Source organism: Lissotriton vulgaris, chromosome 3_1 (assembly GCF_964263255.1).
Source record: "Lissotriton vulgaris chromosome 3_1, aLisVul1.2, whole genome shotgun sequence".
Taxonomy (NCBI): domain Eukaryota; kingdom Metazoa; phylum Chordata; class Amphibia; order Caudata; family Salamandridae; genus Lissotriton; species Lissotriton vulgaris.
In genome coordinates, this window is record NC_141689.1 from 2,017,270,225 (window position 1) to 2,017,297,804 (window position 27,580).

At 45.9% G+C, this 27,580-nt stretch overlaps 1 protein-coding gene across 1 annotated transcript in view; it reads right to left on the reverse strand.

Annotated features, from left to right (window-relative positions):
• The window catches only part of LOC147728741 (EF-hand calcium-binding domain-containing protein 6-like), a 377,333-nt gene that overhangs the window by 267,342 nt on the left and 82,411 nt on the right, over nucleotides 1-27,580 (reverse strand). The window contains exons 2-3 of the mRNA XM_086962496.1: nucleotides 24,964-25,073; nucleotides 5,285-5,385 (exon numbers count right to left, since the gene is read on the reverse strand). Coding sequence (XP_086818622.1) covers nucleotides 5,285-5,385; nucleotides 24,964-25,073 — 211 coding nt within the window. The remainder of the gene's footprint in view (nucleotides 1-5,284; nucleotides 5,386-24,963; nucleotides 25,074-27,580) is intronic.

The following is a 27,580-nucleotide window of genomic DNA, read 5'->3' on the forward strand; positions in this document are numbered from 1 at the left end:
AAAATTACAGAGGACATAGCATATGGGGAAAAATGCTGCACGGTGCCCTTAGAAGAGTGTAGTGTAACAGTACATGAGCAAGATCCACACAGTGAGGAGAGTTCTGCAATTTAATAAATAACAGCCAGACATAGAGCTCTCGTTAGCATCTTTCACACAGCTGTTGGTGGTCAGGAAAAACAGTTATGACTGTGAAAATTAGATTTAGGGCGAGTCACAAAATTAGGGTTTAAGGAGTTTAGTGATAATAAACACTCATCAGAATCTTGAAAAGTCTAAGGGCCAGATGTATGACCACTGGCTTTTGCGACTCGCTAATTGCAAAAAGTTGCGAGTTGCAATTTGCAAGTCGCAAAAGTCAATGTACAACAGTGTCAGAGACGCTGTTAGCGATTCCCAATAGGGCAGTGGTTCCCAAACTTTTTTGACCCGTGGCTCCCTTGACCTAATTGGCAGTTGGCCGTGGCTCCCCACCATCTTTTTACCGGCGCACCGGGGTGCCGCGGCGCACACTTTGGGAACCACTGGTCTACATGAAGAATCGAGCCTAGACGTGATGAAGGATTCAGAGAGTAGCCATTACCATAAAACCTTATTTGCAATCACAAAGATCTTATAAGTACATCTCAATGTATACAACACCATCATAGAGTAGCATAAAGCACTCCCACTAAAAGTAACCAGGCTAGAGAAAGGTTCAAGGAGCTCTGTTACGTTACAAGAAGTTTACATGGGGTAGGCTCTGATGAACCCAAGACGGCTCACCAGATCCCATCTACCCAGTGTTTTAAGTGGGCTGGGCACAGAGGACAAGTGAGACAAGTCCAAAACTGTTTAGTCTCTCAAAAAGATAATTGAAGACACTGGCCTGCATTACTGATGGACTATTGTAAGACGTACATACCCATAATACTCTGATAATAACATGCATTTTTGTTCTGCATTGAGAAGAAGAGGCAGTGTCCATGAGGAAGCGCACATTGGTGTTTAAACAAGTGGGCTTAGTGGAGATCCATGCAGGATGCAAGCACAGTATTATCAAAGATGAACAGCACCTGAGACCAGATGGATCTATGTCTCAGGAACACCACTTTCCATTCCTGGACTTTGCTTTTGCATCATTGTGATCAGGTTCGTTGGTGCAATTGGCTCAATTAACCTGAATCAAGACTACAACTCCCAAAATGCAATATGCTAAATCAAAACCCAGAAGTGGAAAGTTATGGCCTGGTGACATGGAGTCATCAGGACACTCTACTTTTGATGCCCATCTGCACCATGACTATTAGAAGAACATGACAAGAAATGTAGTAACTATGCATGTTTAGGTGGTATTCCTAAGCCTGGGAAAAGTGTAATTTACACTGGTATAATTTGCATAATTTTAGGGATTTCATGTTATGCATGTTAAGTGAAATTCCCAAAATTATGCCACTTCACATACTGACACACCATTCACAGTAAATATTTACTGCAAAAGCGCGATATGTGACAATAAGTTTACATCCAACATGTGGGACCATAATGCAGAGTGCTCTTGTTCATGTTGCTTTTGTTTCTTTACACTATTTTTTGCGCAAAATGTAGCCTCTTGTCAAAAATTTACTCATTGTCACATTCTGCGCTAAATTACATTCTGTGCTAAAGTTTAGCGGGAAATGATGAATTTGCATTTCACATAAGTATGCACAATTTTGTCATTTTGCATAAATATGCAAAAGCAAATTAAATTAATTCCGCACTTTGGGAACGACAGCTATATAGCAAGTTCAAAACTGCCCCAATTTGCAAACATATGCAAACATATGCCACATTTTAGGTATTTAATTCACAAATGAGGGGCGTTTTTTTTATATTGGTGGCCATGTCTATTTTCTGTCCCAGTCCAACACTGATCCTTAACCACGTCCTGAGATCATAGCAGCATATACTGCCATGTAAAAACGAAAGGGAATGACAACTACTTGTCATGGCACGAGCAAAATAAATGTAGGAAGTTATGATGATAAGATTCTAAGAAGAGCTGAGACAAAAAGAAAGAGGGAAAAAAGCATCGACTGCAAAGTCAAAAATGCCCAATTAGTGACCCCAGCCAATTACATGAACTACAGAGCCCGGCTCTTCGTCTCCTGAGAGCTAAAGGTACTCAATACATTACGGACCGTTCTGTGGGGGCAAATTGGTAAATCATCTGTAAATTGGGATTTGGGCAACATTCAACAAATCCCCACTGCGTGCTTTAAAGAAGACACGATACATAGAAAATCACAAATGAAACTACGGGGTCTCTGCGTGAGCACGTATCCGTGCGTGACAACACGTGCAATCCAACGTCGTCTGTCTGTGACGTCACACGCATTACTCGGTGTCTGAGCAGCAGGTCCTTTCCATTTAGGGTGTGAACAAAGGAGGGGGAGGAATTGCGGCTGCAATTTCCACGACCCATCCTGCGAGGCAGCACGGCGCCCCTGGCTTTTCATCACGGCGCACCGGGGTGTCGCGGCGCACACTTTGGGAACCACAGCAATAGGGTCACAAAATGAGAGGCTCATGAACATTAATTAGGCACTCGCAATTTGCAACTCTATCGGGAATGGCTGGCCCTCCCAGGGATGGTGGCCTGCTGGGCTCAGCAGACCTCCATGTCTGGGACTGCTTTTAAAGCAGGTTTTTTTTTAATGCAGCTCGTTTTCCTTAAAGGAAAACGGGATGCATCAAAAAAAAAAATTCAACGTTTTCATTTCATTTTATAAGGGCAGGCAATGGTCCCTGGGATCACTGCCTGCCCGTAAAAAATATTTTCCCATGCATTTCCAAAGGGGAAGGGGTCCCCAAGGCACCTCTTCCGTTTGCGAATGCTTTACCATCTACTTGAAGTAAGTGGTAAATTGCAAAAATCATACGTAGGGCTCAGACTCGCTATTAGGACGGGACACCCTTGAAATGCCCCTTTCTAATAGCGAGTCGCAAATCCTAATTAGCTAGTTGCACATAAATTGTGACTCGCTAATTACGGTTGGTACATGGCCCTTAGGTATTTTGGCATGTGCAAATGGGTCGCAAACCCGTTTGCGCATGCAAAAAAACATTGTACATATGAGTTTAGTATTAGCAATGGAAACGCAGGTGTTCCTACGGGATGGTGGGGCACTGTGGGATTATTAGGAACGTGGCAAATAGCTCCAAAGTTATACCTTTGTAGGTCTTCAGAATTATCCACACCCAACTAAATAATTTAACCATAATAATATAGACAAAAATAGTTAAGGTGCATTTATTTTTCCATTAATCTTAACCAGGAATCAACGTGTTGGCTACTGGCAGGCAATCCGAATATGTAAGGTTTGATATACCCATGGATATCTTAAATTTGTTTATTTCAGTGTATAGATTATGGAGTGTCTGTGACCCTTAAAAAATGAGTCAATTTATAACAAACAGCCATACGTCTCTGGCTCCTAAAGTTATGAATTTTTTTGATAATGCAGATTGTTGCATAATATAAGCTGCTGATTGCACATTTGGCTGATTCACAAAGATAACGAAAAAGTCCTAATTTTTGCAAAGCACATCTCAAACCAATGCTTTTACCTAAATTATGGCCTAGTGGTGATGTACATACACATATCACTGAGTAGCTGGCGCAAGCAAACATTGGATACATTGCATACATATATGAGTATTAGGGGAGGGCAGAGTAAGGCTGAGTTGGTCACGGAGCAGGAAGCATGAAAGCAGAGTTTCTTGGTCACCAGCCATTTACACAAATTGTCCTGTAATACTGAAGATATTTGCAACCCAAACGCTGCTGCCTCATTTACAGACATGAATGGCTGCAGACGTTGATAACTCAGATCAGCTGCAGTATGATCATGGTTGACCTGTCCTGAGCTCCAACGAAAGCAGATTGGCTCCCTCATCCTCTCCAAATGCAACCACATGGCAGCGGGGAGCTTTGAAGACCCCAACCAGAACCTTGTGAACCTCTGCACCAGCTGTCGCATAGGCTCTTCTAGCTGATTTTATGTTTTCATTTAGATGCTGAGGCAGGAAGTTGTGCAATCATTCTAGAACGTCTCTCACAATTGGGCTCCGTTTTTCCCCCTTGCAGATGAATGTACCCTACTTCTGGCTTCCCCTTTGGTTTTCCTTTGGTGCCTAGCTTAGAACAGTGTGCTCTTGTGCCCTATTTTGGGTGCAGCATGGTGCTTCTTTATGGCCCTCCCCCTGCACTCTAAGGGTACTTGAGTTTGCGATTTTTTAGAGGCCACAGTCTCCAGTCTGGCATCTGGACCTTCTTGTTGTCTTCCTGTTCCTGGCCCCCCTAAGGTGGGACTGGTGATATCTCTTCACTGGTGTTGTAAATAGGTTACGTAGGAAGCAGGACACATCTTCATTTAGGTTTATTAAGTTACATAGGATAAGACATCAGAGCAGTATAACCCCACAGCTGACCAGACCAACTGCCAGGGCTGGAATCCTCAACACACCAGATAGAACACACATAGGTACTATGGGAAATAGAGAAGGTAGGAACACTAAGAAAGGACTACAGACACCAAGTAGTCATATTGAACCAAGTAAGAATATACATCAACTGGGTTCTTGGTTTTGCTAGGATGGAGCATGCCTACTAAGCTGACGGGTCTTTGTGCTGCCCCTGCCAGCTCTCTTTCCCTGAATCACTCACTGTGTATTCTTTGTCATGTGATTGTCTTTGGCTTCTTTGACTATCCTGTTCCTTCTTGTGGGTCACTACTGGTTGCAGCCCCTGTTTTGGGAGCCTGGTGCTCAGGGGGCACAGGTTGTGTCTTCTGCTTATTGGTCCTCCCGAGATTGTTGTCCAGAAATGTGGTCTCTGTTGGCTTTCTTGGTTTGGCCACTCCTCCTCTGTTTCTGGATTTTGCCCTTTCTGGCTGGACAGCCGAGAACACGCCAGCCCTCACCAATACTCACTTCACTTTATCAGCACAGTTAGGCTTTTCCTTGACACAGAGCCCCGAGGGCTGACAAAAAAGTAAAGGAATTTGCTGCTGCTACTTTCACATTAGGACTGAATATATTGCTCCTCTTTAGAATGTATTTTATTATATGATACGAATGTTAATCATTTTATTTTGTGTAAACAATACATTTATACAGCTAATCTTGGTCCTTCTGGGTTTATCAAAGGTTTTGCCAGCGAAGGGCTTTAAATGTATCTCCTGTACCTATCTGACTGCTCACTTTTCACGCAAAATTAGAGATTTTTACCTTTAACATCTTTCACATTCATAGCACATACCTGTTAACCTGTCCTTTCCCTTCGGGGTCATTGTTTTTGAACAGCTGTCTTAGAGTAAAATATCCTCCAGATCTCATCTTTTCACGAAAAATGTACTCCAGCTGAAAGAAACATATTTTTTCATGGTGAATGTGAATACAGTCAGACAAGTTCTTTCTAACAATGATTGCATTGGGAGACTCTTACGTACACCTAACACCTTTTCTTCAGGAAATGAAACCCATATTCTTGGCTATGTAAGGTTATAAGTTGCACAAAGAAGTATATTGGCTCGATTATCTTTGTATGAAAACTGAAAAATGCCTTAAACATGAGAACAATGGAGTCCTGGAAACGTTTAACCCCTTGGGCGCGGCCGCGATTCTGCGCCTGTGCGGCACATTCCAATTGCGGGTGTTTTCATGACGGCCGGGAGCCATCATCAGCACACAAGCACTGTGTGCCATGACAGCTCCCGGACGTCATCAGCATGGAAGGGGTTAAGAGAGCTTCTAAACACCTCGATCTTCTGTTTTAGAATATGCTCTTTTTTAAAAGCTGGTATCAGAGCCAGGAGAATGATGGCGGGCGAAATTATTATTCAAGGTTGTGATGAATTACAGCTACCAAGACACTATGGGGTAATGGCGCTGTTACAAGCAAGCAGTGCGTTCCTACCCACTTTCACTGCTAAAAGGCTCTGGTGAGCCGCCCCTAAGCTGACGAGCTTTGGTACCCCTGCACGCTATGAGTGGGATTATACCTTAGAAAATTGACAGCATGTCCAGCAACCCATGAATATTCTCTACTGATGAGGGAGGAATCCTGAAACACTGATGTCTAGAGATACGATTTCGAAAGACGGCATAACCCGAAAAATTAGATGAACTGTGTGAAAAGCTGAACAACAACTACCAAGAAGCTATGAGGTAATGGCGCTCTTACATGTAAGCAGTGCGTTCCCAACCACTTTCACAGAATCGTTTTATCATGTTTGGTTCTCCTGATTTGTAGGATTCTTTTTTATCTGCTTATTGTTTTTATTGTTGTTTCTAGCGGTTTTAACATTGATAATTTTATCCTTAATCATTTACATGAGTCCCCTACATATTTATCCTGTTTGCCGGTATTTTGACGAATAATCTTGCTGCACCACTGATCTTTGTTCATATTGATGTCTGAATTGTGGACTTTTTTTTAATGATGTCGTTTTAGTCTGTTGCACAATATTGTCTTTTTTCCTGTGTCTTTTATGGCCTGTTTGGCCAAATAAAGTATTATTGTATTGATTTGAATTGAGAGAGCTTCTTTACCTCAGATCTCCCAACCATATCTCCCACTAACCTGCGACTGACTGCTCTGGACCACAAATTTTAAACACAGTATCTCAGAATAGACATCCCAGCGCAGTAACCAGCTATGTGGACTATGATCCTGAGAAATACCATAAAGGGACCTGCAGTGCTATTCAAAGCTGCTAGCTTCTAACTGTGTGTCGCTCTCACTCTTCTTTATTCAGGACACTGCTGAGTACTAAGGCCCATAACATGATAACCAGTGGTCATCATCCATGATGTGAAAACACTTCCCACATAGCAAGAAAACAAATACAACACACCTCTAACCACACACCTTTCAGAGTTACTGTGCTACCCATGTATACAAACGCTTCCATGGCCCAAATAGAGGTAAGTGCTATATAAATAATGCATGAACAGATACAAGAATTCTGGTATTGAAGGAAAATTTTTATATAAAAAAGTATTTTTTCATGTAAAAAAATGTATCAATATATCTTTAATATGCATAAGAAATATATCTGGAAAGAAAAGTCAAGCTACATGCTTCTAAAATGACGATCAATCTAAGACCTCTGAAACATTGTTTCCCTAATTAACACCTACAATGTTGTGGTATGTTATGTTAAAAATATGTATACCGCGCTCGGTCACCAAAACGGTTTCATGGCGCTCATAGACAATATGCACATGCCTTATTTATTTCTTAAAGTAAATACATTGTACAGGTAGGGTATCAAAACTTGATACAAATTACCCATGCGTTACAACCTAATTCACTCATCACCCTCACTGTTTTATAATGGATGAGGGTTGATCCAGCAAAAGAAATAGCACAAAACATTTTGTTACTTCCAGAGTAGGTAACAAAAAGTCCACCTCATCCTAGCATGTCTTTTCTATATGTCAGTGAGTTTTATATGGTTATGCAGGGACAGGCTCTCTGAAGACTCAGGGTTATAATTTCTTGGAGTGATCCCAAGGAGATTCAGGCTCCCTTTGTGTGCAGACACATAGGTAAGTGGCGAGCATCTCAATCAAGACAAAGTGGGATGTCCTTGGGTGAGGGGACGAATCCAGACTGACGCACATCTCAGATGGTAGAATCAAGACACCAAGTCTTTTTGTTTCACCGGCACAATACCACTCCGTCTATTACCCCAGTAGTCAGCAGAAGTAGGACATAAGCCAAGTATGCATAGGTGTCATAGGCGAGAGAGAGAAAGAGAGAGAGAGAGAAAGAGAGGGAGAGAGAGTGTGTGTGTGCATGTGTGTGCGTGTGTGTGTGTGTGTCTGTGTGTGTGTGAGGGGTGTTCACGCACAGATGTGTTAGTGTGGTGTGTATGTGGAGTCAGGCCAGTATGATATGCTAGCATTGCAGCCACATGTGACCTGGCAGCCACAACACAAAATCTACCATTCTGTTCACCATAACAAGTGGAGTGAGGTTCTACTTTCCCAATACTCCTCTCTCTCTGGAACACTCCTCCAGTGTGAAAGGTTTCTTCATCTTCTATGCAATCCCAAAATCCATGGGAGTTAGGGTAGAAATGGTTTTCAGTTGTGCCGGAAAGAGGCAGACACCCTTCCTCCAGAGATGTCTCATCAGATTTAGTGTTGGGAGAAGACAAATAACCTGACCACTGCACACCAAGAGGGATGGGAATTAACACACATTAAGGGGACCCTTGAGTTTGAATTGCGAAATCACTTGGGCAACTTGTTGGTGCATGCTATATTGAAGCAGCAGACTGTGCAGCACACATAGATCTGCTGTTGGCTGTTGGGAGCTCATGGATGAATGTGCAATCTTTAAAAGACCCATTAAGTCTTGGAGTTCACTGGCCATGTATCTGACAGAGACCAAGGCAGAGTGTTATGTCCATCTTTGCCAGTTCTGATGTTTTATGAGCTCTGGGAGGCTCTATTGACAGAACAAGTTGCCTTAGATCTCCATTATCTAACGGGAAAGGATGCAGAAGACTTGAATTGCCTCCTAGGACAAGCTCCTTCTGGATCCATGCAGCAACACTGTTTACTTACAAGGAATGATTCTAGACTTGATAGGTTAACTGCTCACTTGCCAGGGCATGGACATTGTTCCTCCACTACTTTTAATACTCACCACCAATGCCAGCAGAGCGGCTTACAGGGTTTAGCCAAGGTATCATTCAGTGGACGGTGCTTAATTTGAGCCAGTGGTTGCAGGTGGGGCTCACCAGCACTTATTTTAGGGACTGGCACTTATTTTTCCTCAACAGACTTGAAACTGAGCAAGAAAGAAAGAAGCAAGAAGAGAAAGACCATAAAACAGTGGCAAAGAAAAAAGCAGAGATGAAAAGGAACTTGCAAGAGTGAAATAAACAGGCAGTGTGTGTATTATGGTGGAATAAAGAGGCATGAGGTAGAATTCAGATCACTCAACGTTGGTAGTTGGCAATCCCAACATTCATAAGTGCCGGCTGCTGGCATCTCAGAACAATTTCGAGCTTCAGCATGTATTATGTTACAAACTAAGCACTGCCACTGGGATTGCACTGGTTTCCATGTTATGAGCTCCGAGGTCCTACCTTCCAGTCTTCTGAAATTACTCAGTATTCACAGGAAAGACAACTTAGGTAGATGGGAGTATTTGCAGACATCTGGCTAACATGTTAACCCTGCCAGGGCTCTGGGTTGAATCCAAATGTGTGGGCAGGTTTTGAGTTAAGTGAGCTGCTCTTTTTATTGTGATGATCATTGGTATTTTTTGCAAAGGAGATGTGTTTGACAGTAGTTGGCTTGGTCCGGCAGTCAAAGTCTGCATGCTACTAACTATTTCCTCACACATTTTAGAACTGCAACAAGAATAAGTCGATCACTGCAGCAAGTCTTACTCCTCATCGTCATAGGTCCTGCTCTGGATCATTGCCCTGTAAAGGGGGCGGGCCAGTCTCTGCCTGTGTTCTTCGGCCTGGCCATGTCAGCAGCCACAGGCAAAGGGCAGCCAGAAGTATATTCTCTGAACAGAAATAGTAGAAGTGTCATTAATGGATATTACCAGTTGTAATATCAGGGCCACTTCCTCTTTTTGAGCTGAGGAGTGATGCCCTACAGGCCACAGCTGAAAAATAAAATGGTTATTAAGTTTATTTATTTTCATTTTATTTTTCTGCAACCGACCCGTCCTGAACTGAGTGACAGGACTGGGCAGGCCCAGTGCTGCAGAGTGGCAGCAGCAGAGAGCTGGGCACTTTAAAATGTGCATGTCCCTTTGGCCAGCTGTCTTGTGACGGGCAGACAGACATGTGCATTTTAAAGTTCTCTAACCCAGCTTTCTTAGACAGCTGGGTTAGAGAAAGCGCAGGCCTCCAGTGCTCGAAGGAGCACTGAGGGAGGCCTCCAACCAACCCTGGGGATTCTCTCGTGCTGTGAGAGAAGCACCAGGATTGGTTAGGGAACTGGCTGGGTCCCGCGGAAGAGAGACGACCGGTAGAGGAGGACGTCATGTCACGCCTCAAGGTAAGTGCTATTTTTAAATGAAAAACATTGTTATTTTGCATCCCTACTGCCCACCACACCACCCTCGGTACATGGCAGCCGCCACTGTGTAAAATATGTACATTAGTCCAACTGGTTGTGTTATGGAGGACTTCTCATTAGGTTCAGGTGTGGTTAAAGTGCTGTGATGCATCCTCCTGGACTCATGACAATACCCATTTTAATCTCACAGCTGTCTAATTTGTTAACTTCGGGCTCAATTTCAAACTGACCAAATGTGACACCCCAAAAACTAAAGGAAGCTAATGAGACTGACAAGAAAGTCAACCAAGGGTAAGCAATGGGCTGGCACAAAGCCCACTATAATTATTGGTAATGTTCACAATCTTTCGTCTTCAGGAAGAGAAGAGGAGAAAAACCATCACAATGGGAGAAAGCAGGAACCCACAAGAGTGAGATGAAAGGGCAGGGAGCGCCTGGCAGGAAATAATAGAGGTAAGGGGTGGATCCAAGACTACGCAGCCTTGGTGTCCAGCAGTACGACATTTGATAGCACCAACTGCGGGTTCCTGAGCAGAGCGCTGGCCCTGGCACTCATTCTTTTACAGATTAGGCACTGGGTACAAGATGCATGGCGTGGCCTTTCACCATGCCATGTACCTTGTACACGTGTTGTCCATACCAACTAGACATGACTGGTGGCAGTGCATAGCAGTAGCTGGTGACCGGGCCCCACCCTCTGCCCAAACCACGTTTCGGCCGCCACTTTTAACAACTTGATGCTGTGCCAAGCAGGCAAAGGGCATCGTTGTGATTAAGAACCCGTGCCCAGTACACTTGCACCACACGAACATGGCATGCTCCATAGGCAATGGGGTTTGTATTCTTGATTATTAAGATCCCTGTATTGGAATTTCAATGAGAAATCCAACAACACTCATAACTTTCACCCACTGGATGAAAATGCATGCAAACTCTCAGGATCAAACTAAAATAGACTTTAAAAAACTGTTTTGTTCAGATTAATCGTAAGAGCCAAATTTAAAAGCAATCCTCAAACATATGTTTACTCATTACCTGAAGTACCAATATGTACCTGTTAGGATTAGAGTTAAGGCTGAGCTAAAACCTCCTGTCCTTGGGCTTGCTCTGATAGATAAATTGTGCCTATTATTCTCACGACCTTTGGCTAAACGCATACTTGTGCACTAGTCTAGACAATGAATGAATGTTTTTATTTGAATAATTAATTAATACCATTGCAAAGTTGCAATACGATAGCAAAATTACTGTATAAAAATGTGTCTCACACCATTATAATACCTGGATCAAATAAAAAATAACATTTGAACACTGGTCTCGAACCGATTGTGAAATATGGGTTTTACCCTAAAATGCATGGGTTAAAAATGACGTTTAGAAAAATGCCTGAGTCCCTAATATATACTTGACAAAGAAAGTCACTTAGTGTGTGGCGGGTCTTGTGGGGACCACATGGACCTTTTTCTGGAGGTGGAGCCCCACCGTTCGTTCCCTTCTGTAACAACAGGAGTATCAGCAATTGTGACCGCACAATTTTCATATGTGCTGTTTTCAATTAGGACCCTTCGTATCATGCTCATGAATTTGCCAAATTTGACCAGATACAAGGGCTCTGTGCAGGACTGGAGCAGGGCCACTACGTCAACACATTTTCTGAGCCCATGCCTTAAAAAGATTGGTATTAACAATTTGCATCGGTGTTGCAGGAGGGCAAGGCAGCAACATATTAGTTGTACCAACGATTCTGCACTGCAGTTGCACAGCCTGCATCTGGATATAGTGCTCAACGATTTCCAGCCCAGGTTCAGTTCCTTTGTTGGCAGAGGACCAGGCATATCCATTGAATTTCTTACAAGCACTTCCTTCCTAAGGAATTGTTCATGTATGGCTACATTTTCTGCGACTCGTGCTTTAGTTAGGCCAACCTTCCCTCTGATGTCCTTGAGTCTGGCTATGTCTTTGTTCCTTGATATCTGGGTGATTTGGTTATTTAGCGCCCTCTTTATTGCTGGGTAATTTAGTTCATTTTGGGACCAGGATGCTGTGGTTAAGCCCAACTCAGCCACTGTCTCCAGACAGTACTTCTGCCATGGGTTTGGTGCTCCTTTAAATATGGTTCTCAATACCTCCTTAAGGGATCCTTTCTGGGCTTTTACTGTCTTAAACCAGAATTTTACCATTGTGCTCCTGCATTCCTTTTTTTATTGTACTAGGCTAAACTCAAGCTGGATCAAGGCGTTTCTTGTGTTTTTGGGGAGCCGGAAAAACCTTTTATAACACTGGCACTGGGCTTTTTCCATCATCTTTTCCATCGTACCTGGGAATGTGTGTGCTGCGTACACAGCAACAGAAAGCAGTTTAGATTTTTTTACTCTAATTATAGGTTCCGCTGTAGGGCTGTGTAATTTACCTTGTAGCTTGCACAGTACGTAGGTGGTGGCTTATATTTTGGCTTGCGTCTTAGCCTGGTGCAAGGTTGCATTTCCTTCATCATTCAGCCAAGCTCCTAGGTAGTGGTATGTTCTTTCTGTTGCTATGTTACTACTTCCCAGTCTCCAGTTTAACCACGCTTTCTTCTCATATTTACCAAACACTGCGACTTTTATTTCGCCGGGATTAACCACAAGCTTGTTTTCCTGGTTGTAGGTGTTTCATGCATTCAGACCTCTTTGCAAGTCTACTCTAGTGTGGTTGAGAATCAAAAGATCATCGGCATACTGGAGCATGTTTAGTCGTTACTCTCCGATTTTCGGGGTTGACAAGCTTGCTCCTTGGAGGGCTTTCCCCAGGTCTGCAGTGTAGAGATTGAAGAGTGTTGGTAGGCCTCGGTCAGTTGGCAGCTTGTGTGTGACCGTGTCCCCCGCCAGTTTGATTCTCACCCAAGTCTTGGTGTACAATGACAGAATTGCCTTCAGTAGTTTACCTGGGATCTTCCAGATGGACAGTTTGTACCATAGCTTGCTTAGGTTTACCCCCTCGAAGGTTGCAGAATAGTCTACAAAGCATGCAAATACCGGCAGATTGTTACTAGAATTTGCCTATAGTGCCAGGAACAAGAGAACCATTATGTTATCTATAGTAGAACAGCCTTTTCGGAATCCCGTTTGATAAAAAGTTAGTATTTCAGTGTCCTTGATCTTGGCTGTTAGTTCCTGTAGCAGTGTATTTGCATAGGCTTTACCTTCAATGACTAACAAGGCAATACGTCTATAGTTTTTGGGGTCTGTTTTTGCTCCCTCCTTGCATATTGTCTGCAGTAAAGAGCCGCACCAGGCATCCGGTACAGCCCCCAAAGCTGTGCATTCCATGTACTGCTAGTCTAGAGTAAACGGTGACTTCTTGCTCCTCTATGGCTGACGGGCCCTCATAGCGGAGGGTTTTGCCCATCCTGCTATCAGCCGCATCCCAAAGCAATTATTTGCTAGAACTGATTTGCAAAATCATTTGACGAACCTCATGCAACATCTTGAACAGATCAATCAAACGGAGTCAGTGTTACTAAAGATCAAAAATGAGTTTCCAAAGTTTAAAAAACGAAACTAGACTTTTCTTTGTCACCGACTCTGTAATATATGTCATACAGTTGAATATATGTGCTGTCTTAATGCTCCGTGTATTTGTATTATTTGTCGTATCACACCTCTTCCTTTGGTTATAACACTATTTCAGTACATTTGCAGCTTTGGTTCAAATCCGCATTGCACAGGTAAGTGTGATAATGTAATATAGGCACCGATTCATTTCTGGAGCTCACTTGACTAAACCTCTGTGGCCTATCTTCCTTCACTGGCCTTCACCTAATCTGACTTTATTTGACAATCATAAAAAAAATCATGAACAATTTGCTCACGCTTGAGCATCTATGTCTTGTGAATAATGCCCCGTTCCCTTTTCACAAACAGCATATTTTCTTAGTACAAATTCCGTGGTTTATAGCCCGACATACAGCAAACCTTGGCAATTATGTTTTAGAATGCACATAAAAAGTACTTTTTGTAACAAAATGCACACTGCATTAGTGATCGATGACAAGCAACCCCAGCGTGCTCATTTTATGTCTGAACAGGATCAATCTTATAAAATGCTTTCAGTTTTGTGAAACATTACAGTACTTTAAAGCAAACATCACTAATTTATTTGACAAACGAACCTTCTGTTCACTGTGTACTGCCACTCACTTGCCCATGACATCCCCAGCCCTGCCAAGAGCCACACATCAGGTGTTAGACTAACGCATTTCAGTATGGTGTTCCACATCACGGCACTGAAATGCAGAGTCACGCATAATAGACATAGCCTCAGCCTTGGCTGTCAAGCCGTTACTAGCGCTGCTATGAGAAACGAATACTACTGCGACAGCGCACCGTGGCGTGTGCGCTGCCCCCTGTAGGCGTGGGGGCTAGCTGAGCTAGTAGCTGCTACTCTCACAGCTGCTACAATGTTTCAACAGAAGTAATCGAGATTCCCGCCGCAGCATGACTTTACTTTGCTGATGTCACGAGTCAGTGCCCAATGGCTACTACTGAGACATCAGCCGATTCAGGTTGCAACACAGTCAGTGACTTTAATAGGTGCCACAGAAGTGATGTCATGTCCTGCTGCTGGCTTAGTTAAAGTTTGTGGGAGACTGGCTAGGCTGCGGCTAATCATGGCAGTGCTGCTCGCACCGCCACATGGCAGTACATTTAATTTAATCAATGATGACCTCGAGACCGCCAGACCCAACTCCATGGACTGCAGCGGCCGCTGGAGCCCACTGCACAGCTCAGCTCTGAGCTGCACCTATGAATCAGATGCAATCCTAGTGGTGCATATTTGCTGAGGAGGGAGTGAATTGCGGCCAGACTCTGTAGAGGCGTGGCTGGCCTACTGGCCAGTAAACCGAATGCCGTGGCTCACCTCGCAAGTAGGTGTCAGACAGTGCCAGCCATGAGCTGAATGTTAATCTCATCTACAAATTCTCTGTTTAGCACTTAGCACATGATCAGCTGCCTGCCAGGTTGGTATTATTAGCTGATTAAGTTTTGCCCTGGCTAAGTCAATGAGGCTGCAAGCGGACTGTGACCTTAAATTGTTTCCCGCGATGACTGTGCCAACACTTCGGTGACCTGGGGTTGGGCCTAAGGGGCAAGGAACGTTACAATGATTACAGGAGATGGGGAATGTGCTTCATGCTAGGACTCGCCTCCGTTGCCTGACTGGCGTACGTTTGTGCGTCCCAATACTTTTATTAAACAGGGGTCACATGACCCTTACGTTCTGAACATGCTGGTTGCGTCACACGGCACAACATCACATTCCTCCCCAACAAACATCAAAACAATACGGGACCAAACTCCCCCCCCCACTAGTGGAGCAACAATTACAGCATGCAAATTAGAACTATCACACTTATATTCAGCCAACAACATATTTAGAACAGTCTTACGTGAAGAAGTCCTTCAAGCAGCATGATGGTTCAGGATTTCTCCGCAGCCGATACTGGGACTGGCCGCGACTGGGAGAGGCAGCCACCTCTACGTCAGAGGTGACTTCACGACAACCACCGTCAGACGGAGCCTGAGAGATTTCCAACTCCGCACTGCGGGCACTGTCTGTCCAAAGGAGGCTAGAGTCACCAGAGTCACCACCTTCTCCCATGAGACCCAGTCCAACCACTCCATCGTGACTGTCTCTGGCCGTTGCCACTTGACTGTCCTCACCCTCCGGCTGAGTCAGGGACAACGCCGACAACTCAGAGTAATATCGTTTGAAATGGGACACGTTGCGAGCCACGGTCTCTCGGCCTCTGGCGGCAATGATCCGAGTTCCTTTGACATTGACCACAGTCCACGGCTTCTTTTCATAGGGCAAATGAAAGCTGCCAGTGGCGAAACGATTCTTGAGCAGTACCAAATCCCCTTTCTCAAACTGGCGAATCTTGGCGTTCCTCTGCTGGCTGATGTGGGCATACGCCTCCAGACGATGAGTATCAATCCTGGTGTCATCAGGTGTCTACGGCTGCCACTGGGGGTGATGAGGTATTGAATCTGTTACCACCCAGCCCATAAGCAAATGAGCAGGAGCAACCCCCGTGGTGGTGTGGAGTGTTTGACGGTAACTTCTACGAAATGTAAAGATGGGCAATTCTATGGACTGTCTCTTAATATGAGCAATTTGGATTACTTTATTTAGAGTCCTCATGAATCTCTCTGCTTCACCATTGGCCTGTGGCCAGCGGGGAGTAATCCTGCGATGCCAAATGCCAAGATTGTTGAGGTATGTAGCCAGTTCTTACCCTTCGAAGGGAGGCCCGTTATCGGTGCGCAGCTCTTGTATTAGGCCATGTGCGGCCATGATCTTCTCAATCTTAGGTATCACTTCCGCAGCATTGGGAGATGTCACAATTTCGACCTCAGGGTACTTTGAATGTTCATCAATGGCTACTAAGGTATGGCGGCCGTCAGGAAGACTGCCAAAATCCATGCTGACACAGGACCACGGAGACCTCGGCCGAGGTTCCAAAATGACTGGAGCAGGACGGGGCATCTCCCCATTGGCTTGACATGACGGGCAGGAGCGGACCGTGGCCTCTAACAATTCGTCCATTAGTGGGAACCACACCTTGGTTCAGAGCCGGGATTTGGTTTTCACCATGCCTTGATGCCCTACGTGAGCCAATTGGACGCATCTATCCATCAGAGACGTTGGAATTACCGCCGGTGTCCCCTCAGGAAGCACCCTGTAGGGTCTTCAGTCAGCTCATCCTTGACATGGTACAGGCTTTCCATGATCCATTGGGCAGGTATCGTCAGGATCTTCCATTCCTCTTCAGCCTTGTGCCAGTTGCCACTTTGTAGAGCTGCTTTGGGCCTTTGCAAGCAATCATCTCTGGATGTCGCTTCAGTGAGATCCCTCATGGACAGGGGAAGAGGACATGAACGAGTTGTTACACACTTAACATAATCTTTGGTGTCAGTTGCGTCTTCCATCTCCTTAATGGTGGATGCTCAGGGATGCCTAGACAGGTAATTCACAGGATTGTGGGACCTTGGTTGACATTCTACTTTACAATTGTAGTCTTGAAGCTGCAACATCCACTTCTCAATCCTTGGAGGGGGGTTTCGTAGATGTTCCTGAGAACAGCGCCACAAGGGGTTTGTGGTCCGTGACCACCACGAAGGGCTTGCCGTAGACATATAGATGAAAGTGGCTACACCCCCAATGAATGGCAATGGCCTCCTTCACTATTTGAGAATACCTATTTCAGTGAGTTACCGGCTTGCGAAGGCCACAGGGGCCCAGTCATCCTCCTGGCGTTGCCTTTGCAAGAGTACAGCTCCCAGGCCCATGACACCCGCATCCACCGCTATCTGGGTCATCTTCCGCGGGTCAAAGAAGGCCAGCGTTGCCGCCTCTGAGAGCGCATTGTTGACCTCCTTAAAGGCCCTCCTTAAAGACCCCACTTCCATGGGACCAAGTCCTTAGTGAGCTCTCTTAGCGGCAGCCTTAAGGTGGTGAGGTCGTGAATTAACCTGCTGCAGTAGTTTATCATGCCCAGGACACTACAGACTTCCCTCACACTGGTAGGGGCTGCAGCGTCCTTGTTGTCTCTGACCTTTTCTGGATCTTTGTTGACTCCTTCTGTGGAGAAGGTGTAGCCAAAGAATTGCAGCTTTTTCTTCAGGAATTTGCATTTTCCCGATGCAAAGTGAGTCAGGAGGCGAAGCACTTGGGTGAGGCTAGAATTGTGTTCTGGGAGCCATTTTGCATGCACCATGATGTCGTTACTGATGTTGATGACACCGGGGATGTCCATAATCAATTTGTGTATGATGTTTTGGAAAACCTCAGCGGCACTAGATACTCCAAACTCAACCAAGTATAGCGTCGGTGCCCCACATGAGTCGAGAATGTGGTAATATTTCGTGACGCTTCATCAAGCACCAGTTGATGGTATCTGGACCGTAAGTCAAGCTTGGAGAACCAGCAGGCTCCTGCCATCTCCCCAACGAGGTCATCGATAGTAGGGGTGATGTGGCGCTCAGGTTTGATTGCGGCATTTGATAGTCGCATGTCCACACAGATCCTCACCGCGCCAGGTTGCTTCGGCTTCAGAGTGACTACGATGGGAGAAACCCAGGGTGTGGGATCCGTCACTTTCTCAATGATTCCTGCTGCCTCCAGCCACTTTATGTTCTTCCTCAATCCTGCAGTTGCAGATGGAAAGCAATCCGCCGATGCCGTAGTGCCACGGGTTGAACCGTTAGATCAATGTGAAGATGGACTTCTTTGCCCATGAATGTTCCGATGCCCTCAAAGACTTCTGAGAACTCGTCCAGCAGGTGTTGGATCGACTCATGATGCACACTGAAGGCGAATGTCACCACTCCTAGATATTCTGCAGCACGGCACCCCAGCAGCATGCCTTCGCCATCTTCGGTGACATACACGTTGGTGGTAACAGAGCGGTCTCCATGGGATATAGATGTCTTTAAACGCCCTTGTATTTTTAGGGGCGTATCTTGACCATATGCAAACACAGTGATTGCTGACGGATACAGCTTGGGTGCTGGGCACAACGTCTGATGAAGAGCAGATGCCATAATGTTAATGGTAGCCCCAGTGTCCACTACCGCCATGACGTCCTGGGACCCCACACGAATGTTGCACTGTGGCAGATGTCGCGCTTTGCAGTTAGAGGCGCCAATCATGTGTACCTTGTGGACTACCTTCTCATCCTCCTCATCGTCATCCATGTTGCTTGGTGTTCTGTCCCCCTCAGGTAGAGCATTGACCAGCTGCTGTGGCTTTTGATGCTTTTTGGATCTGCATACTTTCTCAAAATTATTAAATCGCCCACATCCCAAGCATCTCTTCCCTCTCGTCGGACGCTGGTGCGGGGAACCACAGCAATACCCACACGTCTTTAGTTGTCTCGCAGTCGCGGTGCTGGGCCTCTTCTTGCTCCACCACGTCGTGGGCTTGGTTGTTACAGCATTTACCAGTTCGGTCTTCACCGGGGCCTGGAGGGCCGCCTCTAAATGTGCTGCGCGGGCCTTAGACAGCTCCTTGGTGCGCCCTAGGGTCAGGATAACGGCGAGGGACTTGCCTTATTCTTCTAGGATGCGTTCACGGAGTTTGGAGGAGGCACACTCCTGAATCACTTGTCCCCTTATCTCTTCTGTCTCATCTTGAAACCCACATGTTGATGCCAGATTTTTCAGTCTGGCATGGTACATGCCCAACGACTCCTTGGGGAGCTGGCGCGCTTGCCCAAATATGAACCTCTCATAGTCCTGATTGGCCATCGGCTCAAAATGTTATTTGAGGGCATTTATGAGTGTGTGGTGGTTCTTTGGCGTGGCTTCTACAAGCATGTTGACGATGTATGTCCTTGCCTCCTAGTTGCAACAGCATTGCTCTTTTCTGGTCCTTGTGAATTTTGGTGGCTTCAAAGAAAATCTGCAGACAATCCACCCAGTCTTTCCACTTGGGTGCCAGTGACGAGGGTGACCCTTCTACTATGATTGGCTCTATGGGCGGAATTTGTGACATGGTTCTGGCTGAGGCTCTTGTGACAGCCTCTGCAGTGGACGCTTTGCACTTGGGATTCCCGTGACGCTGTACTGCTAGTGGGTGTATTCACTGTGCGCCTCTCTCAGCTCAAGTCAAGTCAAGTCAGAATTTATATAACGCACTACATACCCAGGGGGTCTCAAGGCGCTTGAGGAAGGGGGGGAGGTTTACTTATCGAATATCCAGGTTTTAAGCTGTTTTCTGAAGGCTAGGTGGTTTTGAGTAAGGCGGAGGTGGATGGGAAGGGAATTCCAGGTTTTGGCCGCTAAGTAGAAGGATCTTCCCCCCATGGTGGCTTTGTGGATGCGCGGAACAGCGGCGAGGGCTTGGTTGGACGAACGCAGCTGGCGGGTGGGGGTGTAAAAGGAAAGGCGCGTGTTGAGACAATCAGGTCCAAGTTCGTATAGGGCTTTGTGTGCGTGGGTGTGGAGACGGAACATTATCCTCTTGTTGACGGGGAGCCAGTGAAGGTCTTTCAGGTGAACGGAAATGTGGTCTGTGCGGGGGATGTCTAGTATGAGTCTGGCTGAAGCATTTTGGATGTGTTGGAGTTTTTTCTGCAGTTTTGCGGTGGTACCGGCGTAAAGGGTGTTTCTGTAGTCCAGACGGCTTGTAACCAGAGCGTGGGTGACCGTTTTTCTTGTTTCGGTGGGGATCCAGCGAAATGTTTTTTTAAGCATGCGTAGGATGTTGAAGCATGATGATGAGACGGCGTTGACTTGTCTGGTCATCGAGAGTGAGGAGTCCAGGATGATGCCCAGGTTCCGTGCGTGGTCCGTCGGTATGGGGGCTTTTCCTAGGGCAGTTGGCCACCAAGAGTCGTCCCAGGCGGAAGGGGATGCACCTAAGATGAGGACTTCCGTTTTGTCCGAGTTCAGTTTCAGATGGCTGTGCTTCATCCACTCGGCTACTTCTTTCATCCCTTCATGTAGGTTTGTTTTGGCGGTGATTGGGTCTTTGGTGAGTGAGAGGATCAGCTGAGTGTCATCAGCGTAGGAGATGATGTTGAGGTTGTGTTGACGTGCGATGGTTGCGAGGGGGCTCATGTAGACGTTGAAGAGGGAGGGGCTGAGTGATGATCCTTGCGGGACGCCGCAGATGACTTTGATGGCCTCTGACTCAAAAGGGGGGAGGCGGACTCTCTGAGTTCTTCCAGCGAGGAACAAGATGATCCAGTCCAATGCTTTTCCTTGAATTCCGATGTTTCCGAGGCGTTGTATCAGGGTGCTATGGCAGACTGTCGTAGGCTGCAGAGAGGTCAAGGAGGATGAGGGCGACTGTGTCTCCGTTGTCCAGTAGTGTTCGAATGTCGTCTGTTGCTGCAAAGAGGGCGGTCTCGGTGCTGTGTTTGGCTCGGAAGCCAGACTGTGAGGAGCCGAGTGATTTGTTGGTTTCGAGGAAGGCGGCGAGCTGATTGTTAATGGCTTTCTCAATGACTTTGGCAGGGAATGGGAGGAGCGAGATGGGGCGGTAGTTTTTGAGTTTGGTGGGGTCAGCTGTGGGTTTCTTCAGAAGAGCGCTGAGTTTGGCGTGTTTCCAGCTTTCTGGGAATGTGGCGGAGTTGAGGAAGCAGTTGATGACGTCTCGGAGATGGGGTGCGATGATGGAGTCTGCTTTGTTGAAGATGTGATGGGGGCATGGGTCGGTAGGGGATCCTGAGTGGATGGAGTTCATCAGGTGAATGGTGTCTTCTGTGGTGATTGGGTTCCAGTCGAAAAGGTTATTCGGAGAAGGTACAGGTTCGGAGGTGAGTGGGGTGGACTGGTTTGCGGGTTGGTTGTCAAAGCTGTTATGAATGTCGGCGATTTTGTCATGGAAAAATGAGACGAGGGAGTCGCAGAGGACTTGAGAGGGGGTGATGTCGTTTGAGCTGGCGGTGGGGTTGGTGAATTCTTTGATGATGTTGAAAAGTTCCTTGCTGTTGTGGGCGTTGTTGTCTAGTTGGTCTTTGAGTGCTGATTTCTTGGCTGTCCGGATTAGTTGGTGGTGTTTGCGGGTGGCGTTTTTGAAGGCGGCTTGGGTGATAGTGTTTGGGTCTTTTTTCCAAGTTTTCTCAAGAGAACGACAGAGCTTCTTGGATTTCTTAAGGTCATCGTTGAACCAGGGGGCGTTTTGCTTCCTTGCTTGATTTGATGTTTTTTCAAGGGTGCTAGTTTGTCGGCGGTTTGGGTTAACCATTGTGTGAGGTTGATGGCGGCTTGGTTAGGGTTCGTTGAATAGGCAGGGGGTTTTTGAAGAAGCGATGTGGAGATCTGGTGGATGGTGATTTTGTTCCAATTTCTTCGCAGAGTTGGTTGAGGGTGGTTGTGGATCGTGGTCTTATTGTAAATGAAGTGGATGCAACTGTGGTCCGTCCAGTGGAGGGGTGTGGTGTGAGTGAAGGAGATATGCTTGCTGGAAGTGAAGATAGGGTCGAGTGTGTGTCCTGCATAGTGTGTGGGGGTGTTAACAAGTTGTTTGAGTCAGAGATTGGCGAGATTGTCCAGAAGGGTGGTAGTGTTACTGTTGTTGCTCTTTTCCAGATGGAAATTGAGGTCTCCCAGTAGAATGTATTCTTCCGAGGGGAGGGCGTGTGGGGTGATGAAGTCAGTGATGTCTTCGCTGAATTTTGTACGGGGTCCTGGTGGCCTGTAGAGGAGGGTGCCTCTGAGTGTGATCTTGGGGTCGGTGTGGATCTGGAAGTGAAGGTGTTCGGCGATAGCGAGGTTGTCTTCTGAGCTGGTTGAGACGCGGATGGTGTTCTTGTGGACGATGGCGATGCCTCCACCTGTTTGGATGGTGCGGTCCTTACGGATGATCTTGTAGCCGTCCGGGATGGCTATGGTGATGTCTGAAGCTGAAGAGGCATTCATCCAGGTTTCTGTTAGGAAGGCGATGTCCGGAGAAATGGTGTCGAGTAGATTCCAAAGGTCGATGGCGTGTTTGTGAACCGAGCGGGTGTTGAGAAGGATGCATTTAAGGTGGTTGATGTTGGATCTCTGTTTGGTGTTTGTGGGTTTGGTGTGGGTCTTGATGCAGGTGAATTTGCAGGAGTGGCAGGTGAAGGGTCCATGGTTGTGTCCTGGTGCTGCTTGGGCGCAGTTAGGGAGTCGGCCGGGGTTAAGTGCTAAGAGGGTGGAGGCGTCGTATGTAATGCGGGAGGGGTGGGTGATGCGGGGACAAGGGAGTCTGGCGCTGGGGGCGGTCCAGGCGCAGACGGGCGTAGACAGGCTTACCTTTGGCGCACCTTTGGCGCGGCCGCAGCGCGTGGACGCTGCGCGAAGGTCCATCTGTCTTAAATGGATGGTGGAGGGGGTGGAGCGTGGGAGGATCAGCTGGGAGGCGGTAGCAGGGAGGAGAGGCGGGTCAAGGGAAACAACAACACAAGATGGTGGACAACAACACAGAGCGAGACAGGGGCACAGCCAGCAGAAAACGGTGAAATGCAGTGAATCTATAAGCAGGCTAGCACAATGTTACAGCGGCGTCGCGTAAATAAATTAAATAAATTAAATGTGCAAAATGCGGCGTTCCGATTCTAAGCGCTATGACCTGTTGAATGCGCTTGAAAACTAATAGCAAAGCAGGCTACGATACCAATCGCTTAGGAGAAACTCCGGGCAATGTGAGTTCAGCTCAGGGCAGAGGAGCAGCACGATGGGGGCTCTGGAGATGGGAAGCGTGGGGAGCGACCGCTTAGGAGAAGGTCCGGACGGTCCGGAAGCTCCTGGCTGTCCCTGCGTGGTGAGGTAGTCACCCTAGTGTGACGTGTACTGCTTTGTCTGCCTCCTCTGCTGTTGCGCTCCTTTCTTTACCTTGCCTGTGGGCTCTTTCTGCAATGTACGTAGTGGGGCCTTGTGTCAGCTCTGGTCTGCGCCTTGCGAGGCCTACACAGAGCCTTACTGTGTGCTGGGCCCATGTAAAGGCCTTTCTTCCTGCCATGTCTTGGGCCTTCGTTAAGGCCTTGCCTTCTCCCCTCCACGTGGTGCAGCTCGCGCTAGCTGGACGGGCTGCCAGACACAGCAGACACCTCAGGGTGTGATCAGAGGTGCAGGCTCTCCAGGCGCGCAGGCTGGGTCACCACGAGCTCCGCTAACAGGCGAGGCAGCGTCCTCCCACCGTGCACCTGCACGCTCACCTTCCGGACACACCGGGCCTTGCAGATCTCCCCAGTCCACGCACGGGAACCTAGAGCACCGCAGCAGCTGCTGGGCCCTAGGACAGTGCCACACGTTGGGGCACGAGCGCCGCGAGCAGCAGGAATCACTCGCAGCCGCCTCTCTGCCGGGTGCGAGGGCACGACCACCCTCGTCACCAATTGTGGTGTTTACGCGCGGTGACTGCGCCAACACTTCGGTTACCTTGGGTTTGCCCTAAGGGGCAAGGCAAGTTACAATGATTACAGGAGACGGGGAAAGTGCTTCATGCTAGGACTCGCCTCCGTAGCCTGACTGGCGTACGTTTGCGCGTCCCAATACTTTTATTAAACAGGGGTCACATGACCCTTACGTTCTGGACGTGCCGGTTGCGTCCACAGCACAACATCATGCACACCATGCCTTAAACCTAAGTATACTTTCTTTATATATGTGCAAAGCAAGTATAATAAAATGTCCAAATGTTCCTAGGACCTTGTTTTACACCTTCGTTATATTGCAGTATGTATTTATTCATTTATTTTCACTACCACGTGTTTACAGCGAAACACCTTCGGGTTTTGTGCTGGCACCTCCCAGCATTATGTTTTACCTTATTGCATTAGCAACCGATTATGCCTGAGACTAAGTGACGGTATAATCACCTAGTTGCACTTGCTATGCTATAAAATTTGCTTTTTAGGCTAGTGCATGGTCATGAATAATCAGATCAATGAAATCATCTTCTGAGCAGCTGCAGTGCCTGCTTGCCCGCTGTTACTGAGAACTGCAGTCACATAGTCTGTCTGCAGTTAGTGCCCTTCCATTTCTGGTGCTTTGCAGCAGTTTCAGGATCTTAGAGTTTGTTGTTGCTCGAATGGGTGTGATCTTTTATATTTCTATGTTTCCTTCATCTTCATTGCTTGATTTGGCTCGCGAAGAAGTGTCACTCATAGTCATTGAATGTCACTCATAATTACTCTGAAATCATGAAAATGTCACACATAGCAATCTAAAACATTGTCAGCTATGTTCACAAAAATGGTACGGTCATTCTTTCACTGCCTGTCACCTGGTCCTTTCACTTTCGTTTTCTCCCAGGCTCCCTCTAGTGGTAGTACACTGCCACACCGTCACATTTTACTGTTTAAAGTGTGAGCGAGTTAATGAATCCAAACATAAAGCAGGGACCACCATAAACTCTTACCTCATCCACTTCAATCCTGATTTGTGTCCCAGGTCGTGAGAGGGAACTTGCTCTACTGCTGGCAACACTACCTCTGCTTTCAGCCCGGTTTGCAATATCCGCTCGCTGGCCTGGGGTTCACAAAAGAAACATTTGTGGTTGAAAAATACAAGTTATTTTGACATATGATTCAATCCATAATGTATAGTGTACAATCACAACTTAATGTTGGATAATCAGAATGTTTTCCCCAAATTAACCTTCTTTATGTGCGGAAATCTTTGTTTTCTTCCAACTAGAGCAGGAAACTGTAGAGCACTATACTATACTATACTATACTATACTATACTGTACTATACAATACTATACTATACTATACTATACTATACTATACTATACTATACTATACTATACTATACTATACTATACTGTACTATACAATACTATACTATACTATACTATACTATACTATACTATACTATACTGTACTATACAATACTATACTATACTATACTATACTATACTATACTACACTACTATTGTAGAGCATTAGGAAATATATGTCACTCAAGGTTCATAGTTCTGTGCAAGAGTATCTTATCTAGTCTGAATTTATAATGGCTCAATCTGTGCTATAAGTCCCAAAATGCAAAGCTAAAAGCTGGACTGGATGAGCTCATCAAACACGGAGTTGGTAAATATAAGCGATCTGTTATAATCAAAAAATAGCGGAGCAGTTTCTGCAACTAAACAAATCAAATAAGCTATATTAAGAAACAAGCTAGGGCAAAGCCTTAATGCTGCCACTGTAGACCTATTGGCTTTGCAAATGATTTTGCCCATGCTATTCAGCCCCAGCTAAAGCAGAAAATAATGAGTTTTGCTGATGCCATGCAGTATGTGCCCAGAAATCGTAATCACATGTGCATGCATCATCACACATGCACATGTACGCGTCATGACATTACAGCAACCCAGCTTCGCAATGCATACACATGCATTCATCACTATGCCTATGTGAGTGTACTGAAAGCCACGGCCACCATTTAATTGTATTTATCGCTCCAAAACAATGGACGTGAAAGCATGTTTTTAAAAAGTAGTAGCCCAGTAGCGAAGTTTATTTTGCCAAGCCCTCCAAGAAGTTTAAAAAAATACTTTTTAGGAGAACACAAAGACCACGATGGGTGTGGCGGCGAATAATGGAGGGGTAGGTGGGGGATCAGAAGCAGGGGTGGACGTTACCCAGTTAGTGCCCTGTGCAATACCAAGTTTGTCACCCCTATAACTTTTGAGGAAAAATATTTCCGAATCTTCCGTTAGCTTAGGTAATACATGTTTTAATTTGCATCCCACAACTTAGTATCCTGCATTTATGAGTGGAAACAAAACTACAAGTAGCATACTGCAAAGAGAAAATATAGAACTTAATAAGTACCCACAATGAGCATGCAGTAACTTTTGAATTGTGACCGGACAATGGGCCTAGGCCCCTCACCCATTGACCAGAATCAGATCAGAGGGTGACTGTTGCATGACTTGTACACAAACAGGCATGAGTGTCCCCCCTACCGATCAGGGTCTCAGCTCGCCCATGCTAAAGGCCAGACCTGATCAGAAGCAACAGGTAGTTGGGTGAAAAGTATGAGAAGTTAAAAAGTTGCGAAATTGTTCAAAACAACTGACATGGGGATGAGGAAGTAACATGGATATTACATAGATAGTAGAGGGTATATTTGAAGAGTTAAGCAGATCAAGAGGGAGAGAGCAAGCAGACATACACTTTCATGGAGTGCTGAAGGAAGAAGAAAAATGTAGTTCCATGAATGGGAGCAATGGAGTTATACAGGCGTCCAATCAAACATAGTAAAGAAGCTATGCTTCAGGGGAGGGCAAGCACATCAAGAGGAAGGAAAGCCATTGAATATGAACCAAGCAAATGAGGCTCACAAGAAAACAAACCAATGGTTAGCAATGATATGTCAGAAAGCCTACTGTAATTACTGGTATTGTTCACAATGGGTCCTCAAGAACAGACTATTAAAAGCTATCAGCAGGCAAAACCTAAAAATAGTAAAGGCTTTCTGCATTACTGTTACTGTGATGGTTTTGTCTTCAGTATTTTAGTCAGCAGTGAGCTGAGTGTTTTCTGATCTGCACCATCTCATACCATAATTGATGTATTTAAAAAAATATCTCACTTTTAAGGTAAATGGAATTAAGCATATGTTATCACTTCAAATATGTGGTTAAACCAATGTTTTATAATATGTGTCTCAGCCAATGTTCTCTTTCGCCCCTTTTGACACATTTATTTGGAAGTTGATGAAAATCTGGGTTGTGCATATTTATGTGTCACATACTTACCCACACCACAAGCTCCTGTGCTTGCAATTAACCATAAAAAAGACCTGACCTGGCATCAGTGGTATATCGTGAGGGCAGGTGGGGCAGAGGTGCAGTTGCTCGGTTGCAAAATTCTTGGGGGTTCAAAATTTTCAAAGAAAAGTGGAAGTATACTTGCCTGCCCCGGACGCTGGTAACCCAGGCTAGGCTGCTGCCTGGAATAGCGTACGGAAATGGCTGCCATTAGACTAAAAGGGGTGTTATCCAATCATAGTGTACTCCACAGGATTCT